Genomic DNA, 12811 nt, shown 5'->3' with positions numbered 1-12811 from the left:
GTTTTGCTTTTTGTTTTGGGGTTGGTTTTAGATTGGGTTTGGGTTTTTTTTTTTTTTTTTTTTTGTCTTGCTTTTTATTTTTGTTTTGTTATATATATATTTGGATCTTCAATGTAGAATCTTTGTATATGGAGGGCCAGCTATCTGTTTTGAAGATGTCTTTTTTAAAAAAAAAAGTTTTATGTTTATGTGTGTGCATCTTCATGGATTCATGTGCCCATATGCAGATCTTGCCAGAGGAGGCCAGAAAATCATGTTGAATCCCCAGAAACTAGAGTTACTTGAATTATGACAAAAAATAGAATATAGAGACTATATGTAGAAAAATGCAGGCAAGTTTCTAAATATGTATTTTAGGGAACATGTTATTTCCCATTTTACATTATTTATACTGGCATATTCAGGGAGTTACTAAGAGTTTAGCTTTCTTCAACCAACTAATGAAGCTCACTGGGTCTTCATTCATAGTCTTGAGCAACATAAGGGCTGAAGCCATGAGTTTCTCTTTGAAGCCCTTGACTTAGCCCGTCCCTCTTACTCCGGGATGTTGGTTCCTGTGTTCTCTGCCATGACAGCGATTTGCCTGCATTATTGATAGACTTTACTGCCTTGAAATCTTCTGTTGATACTCCAGTGTCTTTCATTCAAGCACTTTTGAGTTTAGACTTAATTTCTTAGACATCATTTATTTATCCTCAAACAGCCCTGACAAGGTGCCTGAATTCCTCTGGGCCTCCTCCCTTCTTGCCCAGCTTGTAATGTTAATTTTCCTTTAGTTCTGGCCTTGGCAGTCTTTTTATGTTAATTCATTGAGTAACATCACCCAGGTTTATAGTTTTAACGCCTACCTACCAAGCTGATGACTCAAGCGAGTTTCTACCAATTAGATGGTTCTCTTGAAGGCTAGACTTATAAAACAATGCCCAATGATCTCAGATGGACCATGGGCCTCTCAAAGTAGCAGGGCCAACTTTTATTATCTCTATTCTTTGTATACCACCCTACCTGTGAGTCCTTCTGCAGTAAATAGCACCACTATTAATTCAGCTACATCATCCAGATGTGTGAGTCTCTTACCTTTCATTTCATGATGATGTGGTGGTTTTCTGTCTCCTGGAAATACTCAAATTCTCTTGCAGGGGCAAATCAATATAAGCCTGGTAAGTGCTTAACAACTGAATTTTTAACTGTTGGCACTTGCCACCATCCTTGGGATATGTATTCTCATCAGGACCAGTTTCAAATTGCCTCTGTGGCATCTCTGGAAGCAATGTGGAGAAGACAGACATGTCCAGGACTACACAATTACACAGTGTTTATCTTCTGTAGAGACATGAATACAAATATCCTCAGGAATATAGATTATTGGGAAATGTAACAAAAATAAAGAGCAATTCATTTTGGATATTTCATCTTTGTAATGTAATTTACTTATGCAATCTGATAACTAAAGATGACAGAATTTACAAACAGACCCTTAAAATTACTGAAAAATCTAACCCTTGCAAGCTCGGTGCTTTATTACCTGGAGCCAGCCTGATTTTCCAACCTCACTTTTCCTGCTGATTCTAAGACTTTTTCACCTTTTAAAAAATACTAATTTTAAATATTTATTTTATGTACATGAGCGTTTTGCTGGCATGTATATCTGTGCACTGAATGCAATCTACCAAAACTTTTAGGGTGCTGACAGATTTCCATTTAGTTAGAAAATTTGTCCTATATGTTTTAGTTTGAAATAACATTTAAAAGATTTATTCCTTGAATAGAGCCAAACCAAGCCACAGAGGTTTTCTAAGGGTTGGAAGTTTCTGGATGAAACTGGGTTGAGGTTTAAGTAAATAATTGCAGCTTCCAGTGCCCACCCCCACCCCCACCCAATCCTGTCCTGTAACAACTGTCACTTCGGTGCAAGGTTAAAGTGGTTTGGCAATTCCTGGCAGATGGGCACTTAGTAGAATGGACCCTCCCAGAGGTCCAAGTCCCCTCGGGCAGCTGTGTGAGCCTCAGATACAATGCTGGGTTCCCCAGAGGAGAAGAAAGGATTGTGCGGCAGAGAAAGAAACTCCCAGCGGGAGGCAGGCGGTCTGGCCTGAGTAGGAGAGGGCTGGTTTTGGAGGGCTCTTAGCAACAGCCCCGGGTTGACCCTCCTCAGCCGTGAGAAAAGCAAATCAGGGCGCCTTGCTTCCAGGCTCCTCTCACCATCAGCGGCCGAATGTTGAGACATCCTTTCTCCCGCCTGTTAATTACCTGCTCTGGGAATCTCTAGCAAAGTGCTGCTGAAAGCGGGAGCAAGCAACCATCGCCCACCCCCCACCGCCTATCTGGAGGTTTAGGCTCACGAGTGAGTCCTTCTACATCATCCGGTCTGCCTGACAGGCAGGATTGAGAGGAGGGTACCAAACCCCCAAGGAGCCGGCCAGGGCTTTATTCTAGAGTCTATGGCGCGTGGCTGCGCTTTTCTTTCCCGTTTGTAGGTGAAACCCCATTGGCTTCATTGGCTCCTTGATTTAAACCACGCCCGGCTTTCTGCCCGCTTTGCTGTTGCTGGGTTCGGCCTCCCAGCCACATCCCAGCCGGGTTCTCAGGAAACCCGGGGGCTCCTGTGGCTGCTTTTGTGTGGATGCCGCGCGTGTCCTCTCTTCTCTTCCAGAGATGGCTAACAGGGGTCCGAGCTATGGCTTAAGCCGAGAGGTGCAGGAGAAGATTGAGCAGAAGTATGACGCGGACCTGGAGAACAAGCTGGTGGACTGGATCATCCTGCAGTGTGCTGAGGATATAGAGCACCCGCCCCCGGGCAGGGCCCATTTTCAGAAATGGTTGATGGACGGGACGGTAAGGCGGCCAGGGATATTGGTTGTTGGGGCGCTGGGCAGGGAAACCCTCCTAGGGCCCTTTCTTTCCATGTGAGGCCCCCGGGAGATCCTCTGTTGCCAAGGTCTGGGTCTCACGGGGAGAGATGAGCGTGCCTTTATTTCTCCAGGGCTGGCTCTAATTCTGAGAGCTGTCTGCACAATTCCCTAGCTAGTTTAGAGAATTCTCCACCCATCTGAGCATCAAGCTTCCTTCTGAGCTTTAAGCAAAATTGGAGCCCTTTTGATATTTCCATTCAGAGTAGCGCTAAGAGCTGCTGTGTGATCTCCTGGCCTTCCTTCCTGGGTTGTTCTTACCCCCAAGGGAACCAGCTGGATACACCGTAAAACAAAGGAAGGGGGTCAGGCTAGCCAACTTGCCATCCTCCAGGGAAGCTGTGTCCCTTGGAGATGCTCAGGATCTCCTGAGCAGATGAGTTCCCCTGAACGGGAAGGGGATCCTTATGTGCTAAGTGCCGTTCTGCCCAGATGCTGTGTGTTTGGGTTCCAGGAGGACAGCTCCGCTGAGGCAAAGAAGCCCATCTTTTCTGGCAAGCTGTGATTTACTGTTACATAACTGCTATCCCACCAATGTGTTGGGTATCCTAGGGCTTCGCTTCTAAGAGTCTGCGAGAAGACCCAGTTCAGTTTTTTTGACACATCGCAAACTTACATAGGATGAGTTAGTGAAGACAACAGATCCCAGAGAGCAGATCAGAACCCTTCCGTTTCCCCGTGAGCCTCCAACGCATCCTCCATTAAGAATGTGAGATCATGTCCTCATCATCCAGCATCATGTTCAAGGAGGGAACTCTGTGTGTGTGTGTGTGTGTGTGTGTAGATGCACAAGAAAAACACTAATCCTCTGTCTCCACACTCCCTTTAGGTCCTTTGCAAGCTGATAAACAGTTTATATCCACCAGGACAAGAACCCATCCCCAAGATCTCAGAGTCAAAGATGGCTTTTAAGCAGATGGAGCAAATCTCTCAGTTCCTGAAAGCTGCTGAGGTCTATGGTGTCAGGACCACTGACATTTTTCAAACAGTGGATCTATGGGAAGGTAAACTGCCCTTCTGTCTTTAGGTCTGTTTCCCCTGGATTCCCGTTGCGGTGCCTCCTCTTTTCCTGTCCTCTATTTGTAAGCCACTTACATAGGGCTTCCCTGTGCTGCTTGGGGGAGGGGAAGTGCGTTCTCAGCTGTCATCCCAGGGACAGTGTTGGCCTTCCTGTTTGTGATGCTTTATGGGTAGGGGTCCTGTCATACAGAAGGACACATATTGAGGATACCGCAAGAAGAACCTAAGTGTGTGAGTGGAAGTGTCCACAGAGAGGAAGGGAACTGGTTACATGGATGTCTTTTCCTCTAGTTGGCTTTCAATAATAAATCATGCTTAGTGGAGGAGAAGAGAGGCATGAGTGAGCGAGTGCTCTCCTGACTCACGAGCACTGGGGCTTACAGACAAAGCCATCTGGTGCTCCTCTGTCATTCAGTCTGAGGGGGAAAAAAAACCACTCCATCTTCCTGTTAAACGATTATCTAGAGCATGGTGACTGTATCTCCTAGATGAGGATTCTGCTCAGGGAGACTACTAAATGACTTGTCATTCACATTTGTGAATTGACTCGGTGAGAAGAATCTCACAAAGCTATTCAGATCGGCTCTTATCTCTGAACATACATAGATAGCAATCCACCACTATTGGAGTAAGCGGTGTGAGATGAAGATATTGCTGGAGAATTTCAGTGACCAATAGCCATAAGGACTCAAGTCCCTTTTGGTGACAGTGTGCATATTAGTCCATACGGCCACAACTAGGCCTGCCTGAGGCACAGAGAGACCAACTGTCTGACTGCCAGATTGACTGGCATGCTCACTGTCACTGGCTGTCATCGCAGTGCAACCAACAGGATCTCCCCAGTGGTGACCCAAATGGCTCTGCTGACAGTGACAGTGGAATAGTGCTCCTTTGATCAAGAGGTGTGGGTATTCTGAAAGGGGCATTACCTCAAGCTTCTACTCACGGAGAGCTCCCGTTTCTTGCTTCTTTGATGGGTGAGTAGTTTAGGCCTGAAGAGGCCAGGGGACTGATTTTGTATTTAGCTACTGCTCAGAAACTCAGCTAGCCATTGCAACAGACCTCATAGACATCTTCCTCTAATTTTCCATTGGGTATCATCATTGAGGTTTGATTTCCAGGTCAAAGTTGTGATGACTCTCCACAGAGAGTGACAGCTTCTTTTCCCTGATAGCCTCCATCACTAGCAGCACAGAGATTAAGAGCTGTTCTGGACAGTGCCACACAGCTCTTCTCACCGTACTATGTAGGAGATATTTTCAACCTCCTCATTCCACAGACAATGACATCTGCCTGCCCCTGGTTATGAGTGTCTGTCAGAGAGCTCCTAACCTCACTGACCTGAGACTCCACCCTGGGCTCTAGTGCCAAAACACAAGATGGTGCTCGACAGGCCACAGCATTCTTTGGCTAGGGGCCTTAGCTCTCTTCTTCTATACCGTGGATGTGCTGTTGAGTCACAGCAGTGACTAACTGTTGATGCCAGGGAGGCAGAGGAGGACTGAGGAGGAGGAATCAAAGCTATGGGAAACCAACAGGGCGTTAGAGCAAATGAAAGAAACCATGGTGAGCAACCTAGTGCAGGGAGTGTGTAAGAGGCAGAACACTGGAGGTGTGTGGGAGGTGGGCTCTACAGGTTGCCTCCCCATCTGCATCACTGAAAGGCCACCTTTACTCCCTTTCCTATTTACCCAAACAACATAGAGAGGGGATTTATAATGGGGGAGGCAGGATATTCAAAACAAGAGGAGAGAGAAAGAGCAGTAATTCTGGGTGCACAAACTGTGGCGCCCTACACTCCTGCCATAACCTGTGTGTTAGATCTTCCTGGAGGAAGAAGAAAGCTAAGGTGCGTAAGTATGACTGCTGTCATATTTATGTATCTCTCTGAATATGATAAGGCTTCTAGATAAAGAGAGCAAGACAGACAATAAAAGTCGTCATTCTCTTTAACCCTGCACCATCCCTGATGCAGAAGGACAGGACTTTAAAGGGAATAAGGAGAAACACAGGGTGAACTACACAAAATATTGCGATGGGCCAGAGACCCGATAGCAGGGAAGCAGACACTTAGACGAGTGTCCAAATGACTTCCTGGAAGCCCCAGGGAGGGCTGAGATTGAAGAAGCTGGCTTAGACTTGATGGTTCCCAGGAGCTTTGTCTGAAGCCCTGGCTAGAAGTGTTTACCATACTGTGGCTCGTAGGAATAGAAAGCAGGTTGCTTTGAACAGAGAGGTGGGTGGGATGGCATTGGTGGCATAGACTGTGGACTGAGCATATGAGGTTCTGGTCCCTTCTGCAGCAGCTGTTTGTATTGGAGGATGACTAAACTGTAATCACAGAGCAGTGTTGATGTGGGCTTATGTGACAGGTCTGTGTGAAGATGTACATACACACTCTGTATCACTTAGGTATCAGGCATCAGACTAGCCATTTGCATAGCTCATTATCTTTTGTCTACAACTCTATTCCCTGACTGGGGATGCAATCCCACCCTCCCATTTCAGTTACTCCTGCTAATTCAGGACTCCTTTCACCACAATTGTGGCAGCTGTGGGTCCCCTCCCCCTTTCCTAGACATTTCTCTGTTCTCCTCGGCAGGTACTCTATGCTTGGCTGCTCTCAGTACCCCGTTTCCTTTGCTTGGCATGTGCTTCCTAAGCCTGGCTCTGTTTGCCCACTGTTTTTCCGGTGCCTTTCCAAGCTGCTTCTCTATTGCTGACCAGTAAAGCTGCAGGGGCCTAGGTTTGCCAAATGCCTTCTTGTTTGAGCTTCACTTATTTATGTAGGCAGGGACCCAGAAGCATCCATCACCCATTGCATTATTTGGAAGAGTCCCGGGGTCAATAAGGATACAAGATTCTTCTGAAAGAAACCCACGTGACAGCTTGATCATAGAGACAGATACTTAGACAAAGTTACCAAAGCTTGTTGGGGAAGGGCCAGAGTGACCATCAGTATTGGTGATGGGGAAAGGCAAGGACCATTGAAAAGGATGGAAGGGAAGCAGAGAAGTGTTCCTCTAGGAGGAGAAAAAGTAAGTAAATGATCAGGCAGATTCCTTTTAGATTTGTCAAAGACACCTAGAAAGGGCAGGGGTGGGGCTGTCTCAGCTGACTCAGAGGACAGAATACGCCAGGCCAGCCTGCAGCATCTTTGCTGTGAATACTAAAGGGGAGCAACAATAACCCACATGTGCATGTGTGTAAACAATAACCCACATGTGCATGTGTGTAAACAATAACCCACATGTGCATGTGTGTAAACAATAACCCACATGTGCATGTGTGCAAGAGGAAGAAACCACGCAAGAGAAAGTGAGTATTCTATTCTGAGGTTTGGTCAGAAAAACTGCAGCAAGTATCTTGGGAGGAACAGTGGAGTGAAGGCTCCCGAGGCAGAAACTAGGCAGCCTGGACCAAACCTGTGTGTTATCTATCACTTATCAGTTAAAATGTGTAAGCCTTGAATTTCCACTGCATCAACTGGGGGATAATACAGCCTATTTCATAGAACTGATCCAGAGAACAAAGGAGGTGATGTGTCAGAGATGCTCAGATGGTGTCTGCTAAGTTGTACTGTAAAGTATTGTACCTGGCCTGCTCTTCCTAAAACTAATAGAAGAGGCGGGGACTGGAAAGACAGAGATTCTTCTTAAAAGATGGACCTGATGAATAGCCACACTTACGAGCTGATAAGCTTGGCTGGATGACCTTCACCTTCTCAGCCAATCACACAGGTGACTTTATTGACTTTTCCCCTCATTGACTTTGTCATCTTTCCCTCTGATACATTGTATTGCCAATTTCAGACCCTGGAGACCTTGGTAGGATGTTAATAGCATGGGTTTTAGAGTAGATGCATTGAAACCCTTCTTTCCAGTGCAACCTAGTTGTATGACTCTTTATGGTGTTCAGCTGCTTAGAGCCCTGGTTCTTTTCTGCCAATTGGTCTGGCATCCCCAACCCCTTAAAGTATTGTATGGAGCAAACAAATTAAGTCTCTAGCCTGATATATGATTCCTAGTTGCCTAATCAATTCTGACTTTTCTTCTGCCAGCATATGCTCATCAGCAGTGACCTTTGGGGCCTCTTTGTAGAATCACTTAGTGTCAAATGTTAAGAATTCTCAAATGTCAGAGCAGACAGTACTCAAAGAGCAATCAACCCGATTATTCTTCTCAACAATTGCCCTGATGGAGGATAATGGATACTTGGTTTTGTGATGTCTGTTCTTTTCTGCTGATCCTGGGAATCTAGAAGGTGTTGTTTACAGGGAAGTGTAGAGCCTCTCAAGAGGTGTCACTATGTGTGCTTTTCCTCAACGGCAGGCACTCAAGATACATTTCACCTAGCCTGAGATGATCTGGAGTTACTGCAAGGTACTGGCAGGGCTATCACCAGTGCCTACTCCTGCACGAGTCTTTCCCCATGCAGCTGCATTTACTCCGAAGGGCTGCTGGCAACTGTATTTTGTGAGCTTTTCCTTTTGCAATGATTGTCAAACTCCAGCACGCATCACAGGCATGTGGTATGACAGACAAACACATTTCTCATGTGTTAAGTCTGCAACAAGGCCCAAGAGTTTCTATTTCTTACCAATTTATTTTAGGTGACACTGCTTCTGAGGGCCTGGGAGCCCCACCTTGAGAACGAGTACCTTATGATTTCTTTTCCCTCTAGCCAGAAAGCAAGCAACAAAATTCCATAAAACCCAAAGAGAACTCTCAGTCTACTTTCTGACATTTCTCCCTGGACTGTCATTATTTTCTCAAGGGGATGGGAAATGATTTTTCCTTTACAGTTTGCTTTCTCCATGATGTATATATTTAAAAAACACTTTGTAAGACTTATTAGACTGGGTTGAGACCAATGAAAGATAGTAGTTATGAAACCAATAATTTAAGACTGACTTTAGTGTTCCATTACTTCTCCAATTAAAATGACTTCTCCATTACCTCTGTCTTTCCCTCTATCCTTTTATTTTTGATTTCCTTTTTTAATAGAAAATAGATTCTTTTTCTCATACAATATATTCTGATTATAGTTTCCTTTCCCTCTATTCCTCCTAGTTTCTCTCCACCTTTCTTCCTTTCCAGGTCCCTTTCTGTCTCTCACTAGAAAAGCATAGGCTTCTCAAGAGCTAACAACTGAACATGACAAAATAAATTATAATGAGATGAAGGAAAAATTTTCATGTTGAAGTTGGACATAGAAACACAACAGGAGGAAAAGAGTCCCAAAAGCAGGCACAAGAGTCAGAGACCCACTCATTCTCCCAGTCAGAAGTCCCATAAAGAGACTAAGCCGATAGCTATGATATATACACAAAGGACCCCACGCAGACCTATGGAAGGTATGCATAGGAAACTTGAACGTAAATTTAATAGAGTAAATTCCTCATTAGAGTGTCTTTATGTAAAACTCAAATTTTTATAAGCACCAATGATCCTTCAGAGTTGGAACACTACAAGGCGTAACTCTGGGCTCCATTCTCCAAGGCTTATTGTTTAGTAGTTTGGGGCTTATGGCTATTTTGGAAGTGCTATTCCTTCTTCTGATAAGTCAGCATTACAGCACATAGTGGTACTTGGAAGGCTGAGGCAGGGAGATCATCATAAGTTCAAGGTCTGTTTGGGCTACAGTGTGAGGCTTTAAGAAGAAACAAAGCTTAGGTAAGGAGGGAAAACAGGGCAACAGTGACACCTCATTGTTTCATTTAAGTGCCCACCATTGCCTAACACTGAAAAGGAATGCTGGATGACACAACACAAGCTGTCAATCATCCAATCAACTCCTTTCTCTTAGAAATTCATTGTTCAGTTTGGTTGGCAGTACAATTAAGAGGGAAGTACAGATACCTCCTACATGCCCTGATGCACACATAGCCTCCCCATATCATCCTGGCCATGTGGGTGGGACAGGTGTTATAATTCCCAAGCCTTGACTGATGCATTGCTGTCACTGAGGGCCACACTCTACAGTAGAGCTCACTGTTGTTGGTGTACAGTCTATGAGTTTGGACAAATGTGTATAGCATCACCAGCCTATGATTCTTATCTTAAAATCTTCTGTGGACCATCACTTCATCCTTTTGCATCAACTTCTCTGGTGATCACTGTTATTCCTACTGTCTCCTGGTTTTGCCCTTTCTAAGATGTCACATAGTTGTGTAACACAGTGTGTTATCTGTTTTGAGTCTATTAGCTCCTTTTTTCAAAAAACAAACAAACAAAACCCTCAAGTCTGATATTAACTTCTGGTATAAAGAAATAGAAGAATCTAGACATCCTATTAGTACAAGCTTAGCTTCTTCCTGTGTCATTTTCCTTCTCATGGCTATACCCTTAGTCACCATCAGAACTGTCCCCTTTATGCTATGCTTACATTTGGAAAATGGTCAGCATCGCAATATTCTGCCTCGTAGGATTGTATTTCTTTATTTCTTGGAGAACAGTATTGAGCAGAGGTACTTGAAGAGTCATAAGTATTTGCCAAAGTGACCAGCATGGCTTTCAGGAAGCAAAGTACTTCTAGGCAGGCAGACTTTCAGTTTGGATCAAAGTGCTTCTAATGATCATCTTTGTTCACTTGATTTTGTGCGAGAAGATGTCTCCAAAGAATGAGTTAGTGCTTAACAACTTTTGCTAGTTCTTAGCACGTGTCATAATTATGATGTTAAAAAATAATAGACCAACAGTTCATAGTGAGACTTCCATGTCCATTTGCTATGTAAGTATTGCCATGGGAGATTACTCATGAATCTGATATTTAGGATGCTTAGTCATTCTGATAGTCAGGCTAACTGGGAGTCACCAGATAAAGTATGTTTCTCAGACTGATGGTTTGAATCACTTGTAGATGTACCAAGTTTAGCTTATTGTAATGTAGACTCTTAGGACTTTCCAAATCAATTTTTATAGGAAAAACACCCCACAATATTCATATATTAAATTTAGAGAGATGCCCTCTTCCATAATAGACAACAGAGCTTGGGAATGTTGGATCCAGCTGAAATGGCCATTTTTGCACTTGCATAATTTTGTAAGCTGCTTTAAGAAGGCAGATGATTGGCCATGACACAGCAGCTTAGCTCTTGCTATTTTATACCCAGCACACTGTACAGATCATTCTTGACCTCACTGTTTCGTAACACACTTATATATTTGATGCCTGCAACAGGAAATGGGTTCTACAAGTGGCCCTAATTCCTGCCACCTGCCCCTTCCATCTAACACTACTCTCTCGATTTCTGTTTCTAATCTAGAAAGAGGCCAGTTTGGACAAGGGCTCTCTTTCCCATTTAATCAGTCCAAGAATTCTGGAATTCTTTACAAAGTCTCGATCAGAAACCACCAGACATGATGAGAAAATGGACCAGCTGTGAGCTGGCCAAGACAGACAATTTCTAGTTACTGAATTAATTAGAATCTTCGTGATTAACTTGATTAGCATATAGACTCCAATATTTTAAGTTCTTTGGGTGAAGACATAGCAACATTATTTCAGACAAAAATATCCAATGACTTACAACCATTTGTTGTGAGATTGGGATCCCTAATTGTATGGTACCCAATGCCCAAACTTAGATTCCTTGTGTTTCTAATAGCCTGACCTCTTTGGTTATTTCTGATCACTAGTTCCTTCCAAGGACATGGTTCCCTACCCATTTTGTAAGGGGAAGGGGCATGGGTGGTGACAGTGAAGTGGAGTGCTGTCTAAGAGAACCCTGAGCTGGGCTCTGGTTTGCTTGCTGTGTGACTTTGAGGTGCTAGCAAATCTCCTTGAATTAGTCTTACTGTCCACAGATGGAAAGGATTGCTCTTCACTCTGTAATGTTAAGACCACATATGATTAAGGTATCTATCTCATAATTTACATCAAAGGTTGCTTTGCAACCTTTCTTTAGAAAACAAACTTTCTAGCTTGTTCTTGTCAGATAACACTTCTTTCCCTCCGACTGTCTAGCTCAGTTGTACAGCCACTTCCAGTCTGCTGTACTGACAGGAGGGTGGGTGGTGCTGAATTTATGTTTCTAGGTTCCTGGATCTCCAACCTTGCCTGAAGCTCAGTTCTTTCAGAATTATGTGTGTTTACATTAGCCAGCTCTTTGTGAAGGAGGCCTGCACTGTGATGGAACAAAGCTTGCGTTTCACCTCTTCAGGCAATGTTTTGTGACTTGCTAAGTGTCCTCCCCACATTGCCCCAGATCCTGTACACATCAGACCCACTCCTTCCTGCTTATCAAAATGACATCCTCCTGCTCTGTGTAAAGGCTGAGCTGATTGGCAGATAATAGCTAAGACTTCCTGTACTTACTCATTTCTTCTAGGGTCTCTTTAACAGCTCCCTGTGTAAGAACACACCCACCATGTCTTTTTGAATGCCATTACTACAAGTGCATTTTTAAAAGCAGCTATTATATAGTGACAAATTACAGAAAGGTGTTTCATCTGTGGAAGAGAAACTTGTTCTAATAGCTTTCCCTGCATTTCCTCTCCAAATTTAGTGTTTCTTCTACCTGTCCCCTTCCAGCTCCTATGGAAACTGGTCCTCAGCAGGTCTCTGAGTCTGAAAGAATCTCCACTGACAGCATCTCCCCACACCTATTAGCCATACTCACCTCCACAAAGTGCAGGCAATCATACTGTAGTTGTGCTGGACTATGGGGCGGTAGGGTTCATGGGGGAAGGACAGTCTTCTTTGTCTCCTCGTAATACATGAACATCCTAAGCAGACTTCCTTGAAGGCTGTAATTGTTGATTTCATTACAGTTCATGCTCCATTCTCCCACTCTGTCTGCCTTTCCGCTGTAAATCTGTATCCCCAGTGGCTGAGCTGGAGGAAGCATGCTAAGATCACAGATGACTCACTGGGTCTGA

At 44.2% G+C, this 12811-nt stretch overlaps 1 protein-coding gene across 1 annotated transcript in view; it reads left to right on the top strand.

Moving 5' to 3' along the window:
* The first annotated feature begins 2360 nt into the window (after window positions 1-2360).
* Tagln3 (transgelin 3) overlaps window positions 2361-12811 on the top strand; it is a 27518-nt gene continuing 17067 nt past the window's right edge. Inside the window, exons 1-2 of the mRNA XM_034515710.2 lie at window positions 2361-2835; window positions 3739-3913. Coding sequence (XP_034371601.2) covers window positions 2656-2835; window positions 3739-3913 — 355 coding nt within the window. The 5' untranslated portion in view covers window positions 2361-2655. The remainder of the gene's footprint in view (window positions 2836-3738; window positions 3914-12811) is intronic.

Source organism: Arvicanthis niloticus, chromosome 12 (assembly GCF_011762505.2).
Source record: "Arvicanthis niloticus isolate mArvNil1 chromosome 12, mArvNil1.pat.X, whole genome shotgun sequence".
NCBI classification, from domain to species: Eukaryota; Metazoa; Chordata; class Mammalia; order Rodentia; family Muridae; genus Arvicanthis; species Arvicanthis niloticus.
This window is presented reverse-complemented; position numbering and strand designations above follow the sequence as displayed.